This window comes from Haliotis cracherodii, unplaced genomic scaffold (assembly GCF_022045235.1).
Source record: "Haliotis cracherodii isolate W230 unplaced genomic scaffold, xgHalCrac1.p SCAF_30, whole genome shotgun sequence".
Taxonomy (NCBI): domain Eukaryota; kingdom Metazoa; phylum Mollusca; class Gastropoda; order Lepetellida; family Haliotidae; genus Haliotis; species Haliotis cracherodii.
Genome location: NW_027266287.1, coordinates 348,641 through 360,787, shown reverse-complemented (window position 1 = coordinate 360,787; position 12,147 = coordinate 348,641). Strand labels below are relative to the sequence as shown.

Here is a 12,147-nt window from a genome sequence, read left to right as displayed (position 1 = left end):
CCAGTTATATCACGGCGTGTCAGCTTAATGTGGGAGGAAAGCCCGAAGTGAAGCAGGTCTCAGACGTTTACCACTTGGGTGAAACCCACGAGCACGGGTATGGTGCTGACAAACCTAGAAACATAATCGGGGCGAACCGGGATTCGAACCCACAATCATAGGTTTCTGGCTCACTCACTCACTCATAACCATGCAATGTAAGAAGCCTATTTCTGCTTTCCCCTCCGTGATATTGCTGGAATATTGCAGAAAGCAGCGTCAAACCATACTCACTCACTCACTCACTCACAACCATGCAATGTAAGAAGCCAATTTCTGCTTTCCCCTCCGTGATATTGCTGGACTATTGCAAAAAGAAGCGTCAAACCATAGTCACTCACTCACTCACAGCCATGCATATGCTCTTGGGTTTAACCATATTGGTCAACAACTAAGATCTGGGCATCGGCCCCTGGTCCAGTGGATAGAGCTTCTGCCCGGAGAGGGCCGCCTCCGTGGTCCAGTGGTAGAGCGTCCGCCCGGAGAGCAGCGTTTATTCCTCTTTCACCTTAGACTCTCCTCCCACTTTGTTACAAACGTCCCCTATAAGAAATAATATTGTTGGGTTTTGTTTTGTTTATTAACATATCAGTGGACCATAGCCAAGCAACATGATGGGGGCCTGTATTTTGTGGAGGCCTGCCCAAACAAAGCAATGACACGAAATCTTCTAATTCATCGAGCCTGGTGACTCGATCTATTATCTTCTTACTACAAGCAGGGTTACTTGGAACCTCTCTTTACCATATAACATCCTTATCAATTGCAACTTATGAATACATTGACATGTGGTTTATTCTTGTTCATTCGTATTGATATACACTCTCTCAAAAAAGAAACGCAACCCCAGTCTGAAAATATGAGAAAACCCCAGGAAGAAAAATATTGATTGTAAATATAATTTTTCTGATATGCACTTATACCATGTACACTGTTTATTAACGTAAGCGCCCAAACACACCAATTTTCGTGCACAAGGGCATTTTATTGTTACTTTTATCATAGCGAGCAAAATTTTCACGTGGCCCATGCCAAAAGCCTCATGCACGTGCAATTCATGGAAAGAGCAGTAGAAGTATAGGTTTATAAAAGCACTTGTTGATTAGCGATTCACTCTATCATTTTCACCGAGAGACAAGGTCGAACATGCCACGGTTGAGTGCTGCAGATCGAAATATCGCCATTGGTCGTATTGAGGCCGGACAAAGCTTTGGAAACGTTGCCCGGCACCTCAACGTTCATAAAACAACGATTTCCCGACTTTGGAGCCGATACACCCAGTTTCATGCAACTGAAGATCGCCCCAGAAGTGGTAGGCCAAGGGTTACCACACCACCTCAGGATCGATTCATCCGGGTCACCCACCTACGTAATCGGCTAGCCACACCTACCGTCACTGCAACACAGGTGCCAGGTTTGAGAAGAGTGTCAGCACAAACAATAAGGAACCGTCTACGAGAGGCCGGTCTACGTTCAAGAAGACCACTTATTGGACGTGTTTTACGCCACGAACATCGACGCCAACGACTCAGGTGGTGCACCAACGTTCGGATATGGACCCTCAGAAACTGGAGGCGCATATGGTTTAGTGACGAATCACGTTTTCGCTTACAACGCCGTGACGGAAGACAGCGTGTCTATAGAAGAGGAAACTAACGTTTTGCCCCGAACTGTGTTCGGCAGGTCGACAGATTTGGAGGAGGGAGCGTCATGGTGTGGGGAGCCATGTCTTACAACCAAAGATCAGACTTGGTGATCATTCGTGGCAATTTGACAGCCCAGCGCTATATCAATGACGTTTTACAGCCTCATCTTCTGCCGATTATCGACCAACAGAGGGAGCTCTATCAACACGACAACGCCCGGCCGCACACTGCTCATGCAACAGTGAATTTTCTCCAGAATTCTAACGTCAACGTGTTACCATGGCCCTCCCGATCACCAGACATCAACCCAATCGAACATCTTTGAGATTATCTGGACCGACGAGTACGTGCACGTACATCGCCGCCGCAGACGTTGGATGCACTAGCCGTTGCACTGCAGGAGGAGTGGAGAGCAATCCCTCAGGAAAGAATCCGGCGTCTAATCCGTTCTGTTCCTAGGAGATGTAATGCTGTGATCGCAGCTCGTGGCGCTCATACGAGGTACTGCGAAAGACGCCCCCTTGCGTCAAGTCAATCTAAGTGAGAGAACTGTCGAAGTCTGGACTTAAACTTGCATAACTGTACTGCCACCATGCCAAATTTCATATTGTTGTCTTCAATAATAAATGTGTTATAATAACTTGAATATTGACATAAACATCTTGAAAATATAGGGGTTGCGTTTCTTTTTGGAGAGAGTGTATGTTAACCTGGAAGATTAATTGACTTACAGGAGTTTTATACGCATCAGTAATACAAAGGTTATACGTACCTACACCATGAACCCAGCCTTGACCAACTTGTTATCATCTCAGATAGTGAATAACATTGTATGCATCCCATCAAGATGTGCGTAAGTCGTATCATAGGATTGCGAGTCGACATCGTTTGAAGATGTGCCCCAGAGCCTGTATCTACCTATTTCTGTCTCTGTCGCTCTGTGTCAGTAAGTATGCATTCTACATAAACAATGGACGGCAACAGCGAAAGGGTTAATTTACTTTGAAAACAGTAGATCACGCCTTGTTAGTGGATTAATATACACGCCAGAAAGATTTCATTCCACTCAGACATCATTTAAAGAAATATACATGTATGTTTCTCAATAATATATTATTTTTATCAGTCGATATTATATATAAATGAGCAATGTGTTAAATTTCCAAAAATAATTCTTTGTTTTTAGTTACATATTCTGTGAGTTTAATATAATCTATGCATTTTTTACTGACAAGCCAACAGTTCTTTTAGTGAATAAGATGCTGCTGTATATATTTACTTACATATTACTTATTAATGAGGAAACTGTTGTTTTAATAATGAATACGTTTGAGCAGTCTCCGAGGAAAAGCAGGACTTTGTTGTGAACGTCAACGGTGACGGCACATACAACGTTGTTGTCCAGGGAGATGTGTGGCTGAAGAGCGCTCCCACCTTCTTCAGAGCTGATGGCCAAGTGTTCTCCTCTGCCGATGGATCTCTGAAGCTGGTCAAGAACACTCAATCCAGTGGTGTGGACGTCGTAGGGCAGTGGGAGGCCAACAGCTTCCTGTACCAGGCAGGGTCCAGTCAGATCGAGGCCAGCTTTGTACAGTACACGCCAGATCCAAGCATATTCACCTACAACGATCCAGCCTTACCGTTCATGCTGTTCAAACAGGTTATTACACACAGCTTAGGAGTAAAACATTACTTCCTAAATTGCACACGGAAACGGATGTAACGCTGGTGTACCTTTTTCAATTCCGTCGAGAAACATACAGCATTGTTCCTGACTTTCATATTTATATACATTATTTGCTTCTGTGAATATTAATATTTTTCTATGAAAACAAACCCACCCGGCCAGACAGGCTTAAAGTCATTTCAAGTTCCTAACTTGATATTTTCCATCACAAGCTGAGAATAACATGTTTTTTTTATTTCAATGCATTATTGTTCCTTGACTCACGTTTCACTTTGGCCAAGGTAAGTGTGTGGGTAAGTGAGTATGGTTTGACGCTACTTTAAGCAATATGCCAGCAATATCAGGGCGGGACATCAGAAATTGGCTTCACACATTGTTCCCATGTGGGAATCGATCAAGGGTCCCTGGCGTGACGAGTGAATGCTTTAACCACTAGGCTACCTCACCGCCCCTTGGCCAAGGTAAGGGTAGTTAAAGCTGAATATAGTTATACAGTTATGGACTGAAACTCTTCTTTCAATTAGTTTAATATTGTTATGGTACTTCCTTACAACACTTGTTCCGAGGTGTGAGTACTTCACGGCGCGTTGTCAGTATACACGATCTTCATGTTTCCTTTCATCAATGACGTCAACAGCGCTACATCAATGGAGCAAACAACACCGCCTCCAACAGCAGCGACTACACCATTTCTGGCTTTCCAGGATTTCAAATTCAAGAGACGGCCTTTCCTTTGGGCTACCTTGGTTACGCTGGGCTAATGTTTGGTAGTGAGGGTCTAAAGGCTGGACAGTAAGCATATGTAAAACATATCTATTTTTTGTAGGTTTTTTTGCGTGTCGAACGGACCAAATTGCAAATTTATTTCACCCCTAACATCCGGGTCAAAATTGGTCTTCAGCAACCCACACTTGTCGCCAGAAACGACCATGCTTTTTGTAAGAGGCGACTAACGGGATCGGGTGGTCAAGTTCGCTGTTGATCCATGGCATCGTCGTATCATCTATCTATCTATCTATCTATCTACAGATGGGGGCCATCATCATTCAAAATAGATGACGGGATCGAAAGCGGGCCTTTGGCCATATTTGACCGAGAGAAGACTGCAAATACGTTGATTATCTCCCCTGCAAGCCGGTTCATGTCCTCATCACAATGGCGTCAGAATGCCAGCACCGGTGGGGACAATGTCTATTGGGGCACGATGGGCGCTGTGGAAGACATCCCACTTGGTGTAGAAACCAGTTTTATTTTGTTCTGTGGTAACCAAGGCATTAACAAGGTGCATATTCGTCCTTAACCTTAAAAAACAGCATTTAGTGCCATCAATATCTATTGCCTGTTTTGCAGGCTTCAAGCAATATATTAACATTCATTATTTTAAGCAAATGTTGATTTTCTTTTGTTTTCTTTAAATATTTTGTATCATAAGAATTAATTGCGAATATGTTTTGCAGGCTTTCGTGAGCTGGGGTCACATTTTGCAAAAATGGCATGGGCGAACAGACCAGTTTGTCAAGTCCGACTTTACGATCAACTACTTAGGATACTGGACGGACAATGGTGAGAATATTTTGAAAGAGGCTTATCTTTGACTTTCTGTCTTCAATGATAACCATGGCTCTCTGTTGCCGGCCGTGCAGAGTTTGGTTCCTTAGTTCCCAGAACCCGAAAATCTATCATGATCCTTCTTCTGGCACTACCGTATCCATGCTGATGTGTTTCCTACCACCAGCATCATAATTATTGCGCCAACCGGTGGTTTAAAAGATCGCAAGCACAATGCTGCCACTCACAATAACTCTTGAGTTGATTTAGGTCTGATACACGGACCCTGAGTTTACATCCATGTGTACGTTATTCACATAGTTGTACCGGTGCATGTAAGCAGCATTCCTGAGAGTTTCTAGAGTTGTAAACCTGCGCAACACTGAAACACATGTACGATGTATGTAGTGTTTCAAAAGGCAAGTAGCTTTGTTCGATATTGTTTGAGTCCACCTAGCAGCGAACAGGATCCAGATGGAAGATAAGGTAATGAGAATACAAAACCTTTGGTCCTGACATTAGAACGTGACATCGTTAGCATTCTACAGTCTGAATGTCTTTGGAAATATACGCGGTTTTATTTGTTCAGGGGCGTATTACTACAATGTGAAGGAGAAGGGAAAGAACTACCAGGATACGGTGCTTGACATCAAGAGCTACATCGGACAGCTGGGGGTACCCGTCAGGTAAATACTTATGTTAAACCATAAATACTCCAGTACATTCAGTACGACGAGAGTGGTTCTACTGCGAAAATGGGCTTCTTGTTTACTCGCCAGGTACATTCAGTACGACGAGAGTGGTATTACTAGGACAGTGATCTCGTGTACTCGCCAGTTACATTCAGTACGACGCGTGGTGGTATTACTAGGACAGTGACCTCGTTGTTTACTCGCCAGGTATATTCAGTACGACGCGTGGTGGTATTACTAGGAGAGTGACCTCGTTGTTTACTCGCCAGGTATATCTAGTACGACGAGTGGTGGTATTACTAGGACAGTGACCTCGTTGTTTACTCGCCAGGTATATTCAGTACGACGCGTGGTAGTATTACTAGGACAGTGACCTCGTTGTTTACTCGCCAGGTATATTCAGTACGACGCGTGGTGGTACTACTGGGACAACGACCATGGCGTTGTGACGTGGTCAGCTCAACCAAGCGTCTTCCCCAATGGAATGCAGTGAGATGTTTTTACTTTTATAGGTCGGCGTGAATAATGTCTCAATCTATTTAGTTCCAATTTTTGTAATAAATATTAGATATCGCTATCAATCAATTTTCTACCCCTCATATACTTGAAATGAAACCTTGATGGTTGTCGAAAATATGTACAGGTATATAGATGCTATTTGTTAAGTGAAGTGCATATATAAGCTGCAGTGAAGACATGTATTATCTCAGACCATCGAGTTACATTTTCCCGAATGATATTTCGAGTTTGGTGGGTGAAACTAATAATGCTCCACTCTACTTCATCCTGTCATCAAGGTGGCTTTACAACAAGACGGAATTTCCCGTCGTGGCCCACAGCATGTTTTGGTAAGCCAGATCAATTATTTCTTTGAATTCCGAAATATCGAATTATTTTGCCATTTTAGAACGCTTACGAAAATTATTAACATTTCTCACATTTGACAATGCTACGACGTTAATGTCAGCACTAATCCAAGATACGTTTGATACTTGCTTCTAGGTAATATGTAAGTCAATCAATCAACACATCTGAAGATGGTGTGCAGCATAATCCTATATACTAACATTAAATAACATTTAATTTTGTTTTGACATGTTCACATGACATTAATAAAGTGATTTTATTTGTGTCAATGTGCGATTATGAAGCGATTCCTGGTTTCTGCACATCTAGGTCAAGCAATACTACGTATGCAACTGCTAATGGGGGGAAATATGAATTCCTGATGGATGGACACAAGGCAGTGCCGCTGGAAGAGGTACATATGTGTACATTTTAGTTGGAGAACGGTATTTCGCTAAACTCAACTATTTTCTATGGGGAATTATCTGAAATTATGTCACCGTTATTATTACTCTTCGAGCCATGTATCTCATTCCTTTTCAGAGATTCTGGACAGATTTGCTCTCTGATGCAAGGAAATGGGGTCTGTTTGTCTACGAACAGGTAACAGCTAGAGGCCTTTATATCTTGGAAATAAACATATTCAACTGCTAAATGAACATATTCTTTCTAACATAAATAAAATCTCAAACCTCGGGATGACGGTAAAGTTCAGGTTTCTTTGTTTCTTTCATTTCTGTAGGATTTCCTCGATGATGAATTTACACAAATAAACAAATTCCTGACTGACATTGACCTAGGCAGCCAATGGCTGATTGAGATGGGGAACGGAGCTGCCAAGAACGGATTGACCATCCAGTACTGCATGTCCTACCCGCGACATATGCTGCAGTCCCTGGAAATACCTGTCGTCACACAGGTGAGAGAGATTATGGTTGACGCCGATTCTAGTAAAGTTCAGGGATACAAGTTGCGGGACTCGAACACGAACGAACACTATAACCATGAGACTGTATCGCAATGACCCGTGAAACACACCTTAAATAGGCTTGTTCATTGTGCAAGTTGTACATTGTTGTGAAACTTTTGTTTCAGGCGCGTGCAAGCTTTGATTACCATCCAGGCTCGACCAACTGGAGGATAGGCGTGACGTCACTGTTGGCCTGGGCAATAGGCATCGCACCTTTCAAGGACAACTTTTGGACAACCAGCGTTCAACCCGGAAATGCATACAGTGTGTAGAAAATGAACATTACTATTTGTGAAATTTAATCTTAACAATGTCATTTCATGTTTTGAAAATGTCAAAATATTTTATCATATCGTGACTATATTCAGAAAGGGATACCATTTATGGTCATTGACGAATATATTTCAGATGCTACGGAACCGCACACGTCCCTGAACGCCGTGGTTGCAACCTTAAGTACAGGCCCAGTAGGAATTAGTGACATGGTCGGGGGCATGAACAGGACACTCATCATGAAGTAGGTCGGCTATTTCAAAATTAAATGCGTATTTCACGAACATATAATTTTGATTTATTCCAAACTTATCCTCCATGTTTATTCAAATCCCACATGACTATTTAATGTACTTTTTCATTATTCCTGTTGTCATAGAAACCTAATAATCACACCTTTCTTCACTGTCACTACATCTTTTCTATAGATCTGTAAATGTTGACGGTCTGATCTTGAAACCATCGCGACCAGCGGCTGCCATTGACAACATGTTACGGAGGGTACCTGTGTTCCTTGCTTTACTCGAATACTGACCTTTGGCTGTGAATGCACTCCATGCACATTTTACACTTGATTTGTATCATAAGGTGTCATCAGGTACTCTGTTCATGGTGATATGAATATAGTTATGAGTGCATACTTATTATTTCCATACTGCAGGGGCTGGATTGACAACAATCCTCAAAATTACAATCGTACAGTAATGTTATTGACATTTAATTGCTGTTCCTTATCTGGGTATTATAACACAATCACCCGTTACAAATTACCTTCTCATGCAACACACAGTTCGGAGAACCAAATCAGACACTTAAATGGAGATATGGATGACATTATTAAGTATCGCTTAAATGATAACTGGTCAAATTTTGCTATGTTCACCTGTCTGACAGTTAAGAATTTGAATACAATGCTTACATATGCAAAACGTCTATCTTTCAAACATGATTGTTTATAAAGAACTAGACTGGACATTTGCACCCGACTGTGGAATCTAGTCTGCAGTGTATATGTAACATTGCCCATGTTTATTTTCAAGATGGCTTGGTCAGATTTTGAAGGTCCTGATGGGGAGGTGTGGTCCACGTATTCAGATTTTGACGGAAAGAACAAGTATGGTATCGTCCTGGCTGCTGATCTGCGGGCAAGCTTCAACATGACGCCTTGCATGGCTGGATTTCAAGGGGTAACATGTTACTATCTAGATCCTATCATGTCTCGCTTGGGGTTGTGTACCATCTGGTACTGAACACCCGATGATGTACGCTGCAGAAAATCAGGGGTTAAAAATTGATATCTGTCATATATATATGTCTATTGATATCTGTACATTCAGGTTTAGGTACACGTACAAGTCGTACATATACTTTCGGCAATACAGCTGGAACGAATGTTTCCTGTGCTATTTCCAGTTTCCAAGCTCGATGGTCTTCCCTGCCAATAACCCCGACAAGATCCAGCCCTTGACTGACTCAGTGCCTTTGTCATTGAGTGGGTGTACCATTACTGACTTCTGTCTCTTCTATGTATCGCCTGTGTTGACCGTTAATGGGTATGTGTATTATTTCATTTCAGTCATGTAGAGATATATGTCAATACTGAAACTACAGCAGTAGTGACTAAAGGAATATTACCAGCGTCTCAGGCTATAACATGATAACATGCCGAGGTTTTACTTGTGGTGATTAGAGTAAGTGCATTGATGATAACATGAGAGATTCCAGGTGATAAAGAACCAAACTGCTGTGCCGGAACCAAATTCACAATAGCCTGTTCCGATGTTATATCATCTGAAGGGCTGACCATTGATCATGCTAGTGATAATCATATAAACTTGATGTCCTGATAAGGTTGGATGTCCTGATGCACAAAAGTTAATCTTCTATTGAAAATCAATGTGACACGAAGGTATTAAAGACTGAAACTAACGAAGCCTACGACGCCTGGAACATGTAAACAGCTATAACTGAATATATTCCATAAGATTTTCGAACATATTTTCCTGCAGCAAACAAGTTCTCATCCAGGGTGAGTTGGACAAGTGGGTGCCAATGTCACCTCAGAGAGTGACTGGCATCAACATTGCCGATGACATCACCATCAGCCTCACTGGAGCTGCCAAGGAAAAAGTCTCCTTCTGGTTCAACGTGGATGGTAAATCTTCACCTGTGACCTGTACTCTCGGAGCAGGAGGTCTAGCCACCCTCAGTTTCACAGCAGGCGCATGTCTTGGGGCATGATTAACTACGAGAAGCGTTCATTCCGATACAATCTAATTTTGCAATACCTGGAATAGCGCCCAAGCCGAAATTCAATCTCTCTGATATGTGATTGAGGTGTAAGCAAGACGGGGCCTATAAACTGCTGTGCAAAGACAACAGCTGGAATACTTGTATGTGTAGATGACTGTATACACCTGTACATCTGTACATGTAATATATAATTATATTGTGCTTTACCCTTAAATGCAAGTGAATAAACATATTGACTTTCACACTTTCTCGTTTTCTGTGTATGCGTGTGTTTATGTGTATGTGTATGTGTGTTTATGTGTATGCGTGTGTGAGTGTGCGTGTGTGTGTGAGTGTGTGTGTGTGTGTGAATGTGAGTGTGTGTGTGTGTGCGTGAGTGTGAGTGAGTGAGTGTGTGTGTGTGTGTCTGTGTGTTTGTGTGTGTGTCTGTGTGTTTGTGTGTGTGTTTTTGTGTGTTTTTTTGTGTGTGTGTGTTTTGTTTTTGTGTGTGTGTTTGTGTGTTTGTGTGTGTGTGTGTGTGTGTGTGTGTGCACTCTCGGGCCAAAAGTGTTTCCGCAAGATGGCGGACTGCGATGTTTTGCAAAACTCGCCTCACTTGTTCATGTATAGACTTTTGGTTATTAAAACAAAGGTACGTACCTGATTGTATTAGAACTTTGATATACATCGATTTACTCTGTAAACCTGACGTATTCTGAATGGAATAGACATGTATAGTGCTCGTATGTAGACTTAAGACAAGGAGGACCAGATGTCCTGAACAACTCGAGTAAGTTCATCCCTTTTATTTATCTCGTGCACTCGCCTCTGTAGACACAGTTTTAATTTTCTCCACACGTTTTCAATAATATTCAAGTCTGGACTTTGTGCCGGCCAGAACATTGTTGGGATATTGTTCGTAGTTTTCCATTGCATCGTATGTCTTGACACATGGGGTGGAATGTACGCGGAAAACGCGAAGCGGCTGTAAATCATATATTCGGCAGCCATTGTGCGGAAAAACTTTTGGCCTTTGGCTGTATGTGTGTGTGTGTGTGTGTGTGTGTGTGTGTGTGTGTGTGTGTATGTATGTGAGTGTGTGTGAGAGTGTATGTGTGTGTGTATGTATGTATCTATGTGTGTGAGTGTGTGAGAGTGTGTGAGTGTATGTGTTTGTGAGAGTCTGTGAGTGAGTGTGTATATGTGTGTGAGTGTGTGTGAGTGTGTATGTATGTGTGTGGGTGTTGTGAGCGTGCGTATGTGTGTGTGTATGTATGTGCGTGAGTGAGTGTGTGTGTGTATGTATGTGTGTTTGTGTATGTGTGTATGTATGTGTGTGTGTGTGTATGTGTGTATGTATGTATGTATGTATGTATGTATGTATGTATGTATGTATGTATGTGTGTGAGTGTGTGTGAGAGTGTATGTGTGTGTGTATGTATGTATGTATCTATGTGTGTGAGTGTGTGAGAGTGTGTGAGTGTATGTGTTTGAGTTTGTGCGTGTACGTGTATGTATGTATGTATGTATGTATGTATGTATGTATGTGAGTGTGAGTGTGTGTGTGTATGGTGGGCGTCCTCAAGAGACAGACATCAGCACCTTGTTACATTATCTTGACTGCCACTGAATACTAGCATAGCTGCCCCTGACCTATACCCACGGTCGATGATCATGGCGACACTAATACATACCGTCTGAATGAGGTGGGATATATGGCAGTTATCAGGGAGTGCAATTGTAACCGACATAGTTCATACACAAAGTTCAATCACGTACAGTACTTTTCATAAGTAATAACCACCTTTTGTGCATTTTTTCGATCAAATAATGCTGCTAACAACCGCGTTAACATCCAAAAATTGGACAGCGCAACATTTACGGAAAAAAAATAACACGCAAAAAAGGTTCGGGTTTCCAGTCACCATACATGGGTTTCCCACCCATCACCATACACGGGTTTCCCATCACCATACATAGGTTCCCCATCACCATACACGGATTGCCCATCACCATACACGTGTTTCCCATCTCCATACACGGGTTTCCCATCTCCATACACGGGCTTCCCATCACTATACACGGGTTTCCCATCACCATACACGGGTTTCCCATCACCATACACGGGTTTCCCATCACGATACTAGGGATTCCCATCACCATACTAGGGTTTCTTATCACCATACACAGGTTTCCCATCACTATACACGGGTT

The 12,147-nt window shown here is 42.3% G+C and overlaps 1 protein-coding gene across 1 annotated transcript; it reads left to right on the top strand.

Moving 5' to 3' along the window:
- Nucleotides 1–2,521: 2,521 nt before the first annotated feature.
- On the top strand, nt 2,522–10,157 carry LOC139477014 (uncharacterized). The gene is made up of 17 exons (XM_071259574.1): nt 2,522–2,631; nt 3,023–3,345; nt 4,010–4,164; nt 4,402–4,654; nt 4,830–4,935; nt 5,510–5,606; nt 6,006–6,101; nt 6,410–6,460; nt 6,789–6,873; nt 7,002–7,061; nt 7,201–7,377; nt 7,554–7,692; nt 7,837–7,945; nt 8,130–8,202; nt 8,742–8,888; nt 9,115–9,254; nt 9,711–10,157. Exons 1-17 carry the CDS (start codon nt 2,580–2,582, stop codon nt 9,940–9,942), a joined length of 2,295 nt encoding a protein of 764 aa, XP_071115675.1. The 5' UTR covers nt 2,522–2,579; the 3' UTR covers nt 9,943–10,157.
- Nucleotides 10,158–12,147: the final 1,990 nt, after the last annotated feature.

Excerpts from the sequence above, each read along its gene's own strand:
- LOC139477014 (XM_071259574.1), top strand. The coding sequence starts at position 2,580 with ATGTGCCCCAGAGCCTGTATCTACCTATTTCTGTCTCTGTCGCTCTGT. Across the intron at positions 2,632-3,022 it reads GTCTCTGTCGCTCTGTGTCA|TCTCCGAGGAAAAGCAGGAC; the intron begins GTAAGTATGCAT and ends ACGTTTGAGCAG. Across the intron at positions 9,255-9,710 it reads CCTGTGTTGACCGTTAATGG|CAAACAAGTTCTCATCCAGG; the intron begins GTATGTGTATTA and ends ATTTTCCTGCAG.